Source organism: Polyergus mexicanus, unplaced genomic scaffold, assembly GCF_030449975.1.
Source record: "Polyergus mexicanus isolate NDT 795.1 unplaced genomic scaffold, iyPolMexi1.0 SCAF_179, whole genome shotgun sequence".
NCBI classification, from domain to species: Eukaryota; Metazoa; Arthropoda; class Insecta; order Hymenoptera; family Formicidae; genus Polyergus; species Polyergus mexicanus.
Window position 1 is genome coordinate 15,407 of NW_027223499.1, and position 10,066 is coordinate 25,472.

Genomic DNA, 10,066 nt, shown 5'->3' on the forward strand with positions numbered 1-10,066 from the left:
TTTCAAGAAAAAATATGTAATTATTTACAAAGTATTTTTTTTTAAATGATTATTTGTGTCTTTTATACTAATTGATTTATCTCATTATTCTGTACATAAAAGTTACGGTATAAAATAATGAGACAAATCGATTGGTATAAAAGACACAAATAATTATTAAAAAAAAAATACCTTGTAAATAATTTCATATTTTTTCTTGAAAACAATTATTTTCTTTATACCAATTGATTTGTTTCATTATATATATATATATATATATATGTATGTATGTATGTATATAAAATCATATTTATTACATTTGTAATTCATTAATATATTCTATAATAATTCTATGTTTATTATTCTATTTGATAAAGAGTTAAAAATCCAATGGATTTGTACTATTGAAAGAACGGTAAATATTGAGAAGTAGCCAACGTTCATTAATTTTATATGTCATTTTATATTAGAAAAATGTCGTCATTTTATCGTCAATTTTACGTCGTTTCAAAGGTGAAATTGATGTAACCAGTGACTAAAAAACGACGTTATAATGACGATGGTGCTAGCTGGATACCGCTATGTCATCAGCAAAGCCGACTATTACTGACTTGCCTGACAACTGAAGTTTGAGTAGATCATTATACATAATATTTCACAGCATGAGTTCCAGTACTGATTCTTGGTGGACCCCAGATATAATAGTCTGCTTCATCGGTCTCGTAGATGAGCCTTCTTGCGTTTAAATAACTCCTCATCGCTAAGATATTCACTCATTGTGCCAAATTACATGCATTGCGTACGTCATAACTCGAACGCAAAAACTGTCTCTATAAATCACCATCTTTATATACGGCCTTCTCATGGAGGTTCTTCCTAACCGCTTTATTGCTTTAGACAATCCTAATGATATGTTTAATTGCACCTAAGGTACTCAGATGCGTGTCCGACAACGGTGAAACCCTCTCATAGATATGACGCAATTTGAACATGATGAGGTCTCGAATAACTTATCCAATATATTCAGCATGCAGAGAGGACGAAAAGCTAATGATGAGTCCCACCAGTATATCGCTTTTTTTAGAAATAAGAAAATTTAAAAAATTCTTTTATTGGTAGCACTATAATGTTGAAACCTCGAGTTTTAAAATGCTTTTTTAATTTTTTAACTGCGATGATTTTTTGTCGAGTATCGACATCATTTTTAATAAATACAAATTTATTTTCAAAAACATGTAACTCAAACAAAAAAAGATCATTTTTAAAAAAGCGCTTTATAAATAAAATGTAATTTTTATTGAACTTAATTTAAATTTTTCGAAAAAGAATTTTTTATTGAGCTGTAGAGGTTTAAAGATATGTAATTTTAATGAACAAAATAATGTTTTTCTTTTTAAAGCATAGAACAAGGAAGATACAAAATTATTTTTAATTATCAATAGCGCATTGAAGAAACATCAAACTTCAAGATATTTTTCCAATTTTTTATTTATAATTTTCGTCATGTTTAAGTAGCTTGAAAATAGTCCAACTTTTAACATATGAAAAAGGTTCCCTACTTTTTTTTAGTAGTGCATATAATTTAAATTATTTAATATTAATATTGACTAATTTCTATGGATGATATAAATTATAAATTATTTCATCATTGTCAATTTATACAAATTATCAAAATATCTTAACATTTTATTGTATTATTACTTAAAGATATTTTAATATTACAGTTAGCAGAATTATACTGATTGATATACACTATTTTCTTAATTAGTATTTCTTTAATTAGAAACGTACTCTGTTTTCATTATGCTATGACAGATACGAAATATTTATAATGCCATTTACCAAAGTTACTTATTGTTCGCGTTCTTTGTATAAGTTAAGATAATAAATAAATTTTAACTCATTATACATTTCAGCAACATTACATCACGACAATAGTTCATCCATTTCTGTATTTTGGTAGTTTCGCAGTTTATATAGAAAGTTTAGTAATTGCCATCAAACAAGAAAAGTTTCTTGATTAAATCAATTTCTTTTTATCAGATATTTTATGAAAAATTGAGTTACACAGACAAAATTTTTTAATGTCGGAAGTTGCTAAACATGTACATTGTTTCCTATTATCATATATAATCGGATTCTTATATAGAAGAATTTTGATATTTGATTGTCTGATTAAATGTTTAACAATTGACATTGTTAGAAGAAATCTGATATATATAAATATATGACAATATATGTAAGATATGTCGATATATGTAAATATACGACATTTTTAACAACATTTTTACATAATATTAATATAAGATAATATTAATATAAAATATTATATCGTAATAAAATTGTTGTTTTTGAAAAAATTAAAATAATATTTATCAAGAATATAATAATAATCATTGTTTGATACAGCAACAAGTTCTCTCTCTGAAAGTAATTCTTTGTTTACATAACAGGTACTATAATTAAAAGTAAATCATATTATAAAAATTGTAATTATAATTATAATTGTAACAGTGTTAACTCCTCGATTCACATATATCTGTATGTTTACCAAATATTTTTTATTCAATGATTATTATCTATCCTGTGAAAATTCTAAATTTTTTGTTGTTAACACTCTATATACAGGGTGTCCCATTTTAAAGGACCCACTCAAATATCTCAGAAATACTGCGTTAAATCAAAAAATGTTTTAAACAAAAGTTGTGTGGCTTCAAGGGGGCCATAAGATGGTGACAATGATTTGACCTTGGAAAATCATTTGAAGGTCATGTGAAGGTCAACTTTAAAATCTTAAATAGAAACTCCCATTTTTTATTTAGTATTCTTGTAGCTGACATCGAGAGCTTTCCAAAACACTATAATAAAGTATTTTTTCATTAAGTACTTTTTGAGTTATTTTATATTTTAATCTGACATATTTTGATATAAAAAATTAAATATCTCGTAAAATATTTAGTTTTTGATAATCTTACTGTAATACTTCTATGTACAGAATAATGAGACAAATCAATTAGTATAAAAAAAAATTGTTTTTAAGAAAATTATTTACAATGTATTTTTTTAAACAATTATTTGTTTTTTTTTGGCACTAATTAATTTGTCTTATTATTCTGTACATAGAAGTATTACGGTAGAATCGAAAACTAAATATTTTACGAAATATTTTATTTTTTATATCAAAATATGTCAGATTAAAATATAAAATAACTCAAAAAGTACTTAATGAAAAAATACTTTATTATAGTGTTTTGGAAAGCTCTCGATGTCAGCTACAAGAATACTAAATAAAAAATGGGGGTTTCTATTTAAGATTTTAAAGTTGACCTTCACATGACCTTCAAATAATTTTCCAAGGTCAAATCATTGTCACCATCTTATGGCCCCCTTGAAGCCACACAACTTTTGTTTGAAACATTTTTCGATTTAACGCAGTGTTTCTGAGATATTTGAGTGGGTCCTTTAAAATGGGACACTGTATATTCAAATTCTTTTTCTTGCGTGACAGACATACAATGTTCCAGTTACGGCAAATTTATAATTTTAAATTATGATTAATAGTTTTTTTAATGCTTTGTTTTAATATTATGATTTTTTTATTTTTGATTTGAAAATCAATGTCCACTATTAGTTAATTTTATAAATTTAATTTTATACTATTTAATTTCATTAGTAGAACTTTTGGCTTTATTGTAATATACATATGTATAAAAATATATTAATATCAATTTTTTTACTGCAATTTTTTAAATTAAACTTTTCAATCTTTTTAAATGAAAATTTAATTATTGGTCCATAATAATTAAATAATATTTATATTTAATAGACGAGTATTTATACGACCAGACTGATAATTTATTGTTTGATTGTTATATTATAATGTTTTGACCATATGGTTTTAATCATTATCAAGTGAACTAAAATTACAATATTATAAATAATGATAAGCACGTTACAGAAATGAAATAAACAAAATTATGTACCTGCGTTATAGTTGACAAGTTGAAAGAGAAAAATTGATATGTCATAATGACACTGTGTCAACCTCTCTGTTTGAGATACTGAGAAAGACTAAACGATCTTTATTAGTCTATCGTATATGTTATTTAAATTCTCTATCTTCTTTTGAGAGTTAATAATGTTATCATATTTTTTAATAAAGAACATTTCAGCTACTTCTCTCTTTATTACATGTTTTTCAATATGCAGAATATCAGGCACTGACCAATCGAAGTCATGATCAAATTCTAATTTGTGTTTGCTAATTACGGAAAGATTACTTGCGTGTATTTTTATGTTATAAAAATGTTCCTTGACGCGGGTATTTAAATGTCTTTTCGTTTGGCAAATATATGAAGCGTTACAGTTCTTGCAATTTATTTTATAAACAACTTCCATTCTATTACTAAATAGACAGTCCATCTTTACCACGTTTAAATTTAATTTTTTAGGTATATTGTAGACAACCGTAAAAGCCATATTTTCAAAAAATCGACTGATATTGTCATTCAAACTTTCAACAAATAGTAGTGCAATGTAGGAGGATTTGTCTACTATTTTCTTCGGTACTCGGAATAATATTATCAGTGTTTCAAGTACCGTGCGCTGAAAAATATTTATATTTTTTATAATATTATATAATATCATATAACTTCTACAATATTGTACATATATGTTTTAAGTGATACAATTTTTGTATAATAATTATATATTATAAGAAATTATTAAACATAAAAGAACGAGTATAATATATAATAATTTATATTATTATTTTTTCATTAGATATTTATTATTGCATGCAAAAATTAGAAACTAAGTTATAGTATAAAGCAATATTAATTCAAATAACGTATGACTATTAATAAATATATTGTTCTCTGTATTTTAATCTTTAATTTTCGATCTCTAGTCTTTTATTTTATGCTATGCTAATTGTGAATAAAATTATAAACCATTAATAAAATATATTTCACACACAATATCACATCGTTATATCGTGCTGAACATTAATACTTGCTCATAAACATTGCAGATATTACATTACTTGAAAATGTAAGAAAAGATAGCGTATATCAAATGTATCTAAAACTCTAATATATTTATCAGTCTCTCACACATTAGTAAAGGTGAGCCGACTGTATTTATTGATTAGAAGAGAAGTTGTTCCCCCACCATTATCCAACCATGTAGCTCGACTGATAGTATTACGTGAATGACGAAGTATAAATAAAATAGATATATATATAATTATAATTATTATAGATATAATTATAAGTATTTTCATTATTTATGATTTCATATGTATTGTTTTTATGCATATTATTTTTATTTGTGTTAAATGAAATTGTTAATTTATTTAATAAACTTTAATGGCATATTCTAAGATAAAAAATAGAATACTAATGAAAATGCTAATTAAAATATAAACGTTATAATAATTTTTAATGCATAAGAAATTAAAGCTGGTTAATGGTATCGTGTATATGGTAACTTACACATTAATATTTGTAACTATGTTCACATGCGTACCGATCTGTCATCTGTTATTAATTTACAATTAGCTATAGATATTGATTTTCATTGTACAATTAATAATGGTCTGTCGTTTCTTATCATATTTCTTGATACTAGAACATTATAAGCCATTCTCATGCATATTTAATTTTTTTATATTGTATGCAAATGCGCAAATGCGGCATATTGTTTTATTTTATAATATCAATTATATATATATATATATATATTTTAAATTTATATTCATATATTTATATAAAACAATTATATATATATATATACCCAGTCAGCCAGGTCTGTTCTAACAGATATTGCCAAGTGCTTGCTACAAATTATTGTCAGCAAAAAGGCTACAAATTTGGTACAAAAGTTGTTATTACCGATTAAGCTGGCAGATTGCCGGCAAGAATCAAGCAAAGCTTGCTAACATAACTACACAGCAAATTGGCGGCAGAAACCGAGCAAAGCTTGCTGACATGACTGACATCAGATTGTCGGCAAAAACTGAGCAGGATCTAGAGTGCGCAATTTTATGGCAAATTGGCAGCAAAAACCGAACAAAATCTGCAGCTTATTACAAAGTATTATAAAATAGTTCGGTCGCTTATCGCTATGCGGCGCGTTATTCATTATCTATACCCGTATTCAAATTCTTGTCATGAGTGTATATAAAGCCTACAAAATATGCTAATAATATTATCATATATATATTTCTATCAGTTCAATTTTTGACATAATTCTTATACAGGAAATTCAGATATTGAATTGATTTTTGGCAAATCGGACAGATAATTGTTCGATTTTTACTTATTCAAACATTTCTGTCCAAAAAGATCTTTAATTTTATAAATTAAGTTATTTGAATTTACTTATATGTTTTAACATATTAATATATGATTTTATATAATGTCTAATTATCTAATGGTCATTTTATGACCAAAACTTATCATCATTTTGTTACTTAGGGTTAAGGCTTTAAATCTATTTAAATATATACTTTTATATGAATGGCCAAAAGCTGCAGAATTTGTTCGGTTTTTGCCGACAATCTGCTATCAGATTGTCTTGCGCAGATCTTGGTCGATTTTTGCCATCAATTTGACGTCAAATCATGTCAAGCTTTGCTCGGTTTTTGCCGTCAATTTGCTGTCAGGTTATGTCAACAAGCTTTGTCACCAAAACACAAGCTTAATGCGGACACAGATGGCACTGGATTTGTTACCAAGTTTTGAGCGAATTTGATGCCAATTTGGCAACAATTTGTTATCAAATTGCTTACTGGGTATATATATATATATATATATATATATATATATATATATATCTCCTAACAATTGCAGTATAGCACTATTACTTCTGCAAACTTAAACAATAAAATCAAATTATAAAATGCAAAACTTTCTTTTGGAATGAAATAAGTATCTATATTTTTTATTCAATTTTATGGTTCAAGTTTGCAGAAACATTAGTGCTAAGCTACGACAATGCAATTGTTAACAGATATATAATATATATAATATATTACCCACTATAATAGTTGTAATATTACATGAAAATTTTTTACAGTGTATGTTAAGGTCATTGGGTCCGTTTTGTAACGTTTTATTATCATGTCCAATAGTTTAAAGTGATACATCTTGAAAACTATTGGTCGGAAATTCTTTTACTATTTTTCCCGTGTTTCTCGTGAAAAATGTCTTCAGAAACGACCTTTCAAATAGGGGGCCACAGTTATCGTAATCGTGCCAAAATATCATTAATCTTTTGCTTATTTGTATATTTCATTGAAAATTGATTATATTTATTTTGCAATAGTAGTGGTGTCACAGTACTCACTAGACATGAAACATATATGTAATATTTCAAATTGTTTCATATAGATTCCAAATGATACATTCTATTTGTATGTTTATGACATAATTCATAAACACTACTATTGAAACATTTCATAATTAATATTATAAATGTTTCAAAAGTCACAATTGATACATGTTCTAAACATTTTGAAGTTGCGATATATTATATGTTAATTTTGATACATTTATTGGTAAATATTTAGATTAACATACCCACCTCCAATGACTTTGACCTTGACATATGTTGTCAAGGTCACTGTCCTGAGTAACATCCAAAAGGTTTTAGCCGTCGCTCGTTGTTCGTTAAAAAGTTATTAATAAAAGAATTTAAATGAAATGTACGTAATTTTCAAACAACGTGTATATACCATAAGAATAGTGAGTTTTTATGTTGACCTACTGTAAGACTTCTTAATGTTTATTATTGTTTACTAGAAGTTTTCACTTCTCTATTATTGCCAGTCTTTGTGTTACTCTTGTCAAATTATCATGTATCTATACGAATTTCTACATTTAACACATAATTTAGATGATTTAATAAATTATCTATGTGATAGACAAGTAATTAGGCGTGAAATTGAATGTCCAAAATGTAGAAACGTATTGCGTTATCGAACTGAAAATGAAAATTTAATATTTCGTTGCACTAATAAATATTATAAGATAATTCGTAAACGAAAGCGACAACGAACAACATGTAACTTTGTGTTATGTGTATTGCATAGAACTTGGTTTGCACAATTTCGATTAGGATTCCCAAAAGTTTGTCGCTTCATTGGATATTGTATAACACTTAAGCATGCAGACCAAACGTTTTTACAACATGAATTGGAAATGAGTTCTACAACTGTAGTCGATTGGAAGAATTTTTGTCGAGAGGTAAATAATAGCATTTTTCAAACCAATTACATTAACCATAACTTTATTTTATGTTGTTATATTATTTTCTTATTAATAGTTGTTGTTAATGTGGTTGAACCAAGAAGAAAGTATGATTGATGGCCCTGGCTGCATTGTAGAAATTGATGAAGCAAAAATTGGCAAACGAAAATATAATCGCGGGCGAATTGTTAAAGGACAATGGGTATTTGGTGCATTTGAACGTGAAAGTAAACGCACATTTATTGTGCCTGTTAATGATCGTTCTGAATTAACACTGTTAAATAGAATACATCGTCGCATTGCCCCAGGAACAACAATTTATAGCGATTGCTGGCGTGCATATTCCAATTTAAAAAATGAGGGATTTAATCATTTTATGGTTAATCACTCAGAAAATTTTGTATATGCAATTATTGAAGTTCATACACAAAATATTGAACGTTTATGGCGGGATATGCGAGGTGGAATACCTCGTTATGGGACCAGAGAAGAACATTATAACTACTACATAGCAGAATTTATGTTTAAACGTATTTATAATTATTCTGAGAGAATAGATCAATTTTTTACAATTATGTCAAAATTATATCCCCTAGTAAACAATAGAATTATTGAAAGTGAATAAATATTTATATTATTTAGAATAAAAAATATTTAAATACTTATTATATAGACGCCACTTCTAATTTCCTTTTACTTGAAATTACAATGATTATTCTTAACATAAAATGATTTTATATGGGTTTTCAACTTTCTACGCGAAGCGAAATCTATCCCACAATTCTTGTGTAGATTGGAAAGTGTATGCGTGGACGCAGTGGGTTCCGCCCCCCCCCCCCCCCCCCGTAGCGGGAGCTCCACTTCCGGAAGATATAATCTAACTCAAACCAAATTTTAGTTTTAAATTAGAAATAGGTTTGGATTAGGTTATATCTTCTGGAAGTGGAGCCCCCCCGTAGGGTGGGCGGAACCTACTGCGTCCACGCATATACTTTACAGCGCATATACTTTCGGCTTGTTTCAAGCCAAAGGACAGCCAAAGGATTCAAGCCAAGAATTGAGTACTTAAAATAACTGCTATATTTGTCAATCATACTTTTTTTGTTAATAACTTTTTAACGAACAATTAGCGACGGCTAAAATCTCTTGGATGTTACTCAGGACAGTGACCTTGACAATATATATCAAGGTCAAAGTCATTGGAGGTGATTACGTTAATCTAAATATTTACCCATTTATTTTACTATCATATTGTAGATATTTTTATTTTATTATATTTTATGATATTTTTATTATATTTATTTTACTATTATATTGTAGATATTTGTATAAACATAATTTTGAAATATTTAAAATACATGTCAACTGTGATATCGTATTCGAAATGTTTGCGAAATAAGTAATTATGAAATGTTTCAATTATAATACTTATGAATTGCATCATAAGTATACATGTAAAATATGTTTGAAGCCTATATAAAACAATTCGAAATATTGCATAAATATTTCACGTTTAGAAACTATATGAAATAATTGGAAATATTGCATGTATGTTTTATGTTTAATAAAAATAATATCTATTTTTTACAATAATACTTTTGATCTATATATATTTGTATATATATATATATTATATATATATATATATATGTATATATAATATATATATATATATAATATATATTATATATATAGTATATATAATTTATGTCCGGATATATTTCTGGACATTATATACATAGTATAGACATATAGTAACGTAAAAGTTATAGATTCTCAATACTGTCAGCATATTTCGGAATGCACCCAGTACTCCTGCGTTGATACCACTGCTT

General features: G+C 26.6%; 1 protein-coding gene across 1 annotated transcript; it reads left to right on the plus strand.

Annotated features, from left to right (window-relative positions):
• Positions 1-953: 953 nt before the first annotated feature.
• Positions 954-8,856, plus strand: LOC138944379 (uncharacterized). Its single transcript, XM_070315277.1, has 3 exons — positions 954-1,045; positions 8,075-8,228; positions 8,308-8,856. The coding sequence occupies exons 1-3, from the start codon at positions 954-956 to the stop codon at positions 8,854-8,856; spliced, it is 795 nt and encodes a 264-aa protein (XP_070171378.1).
• The last annotated feature ends 1,210 nt before the right edge of the window (positions 8,857-10,066 follow it).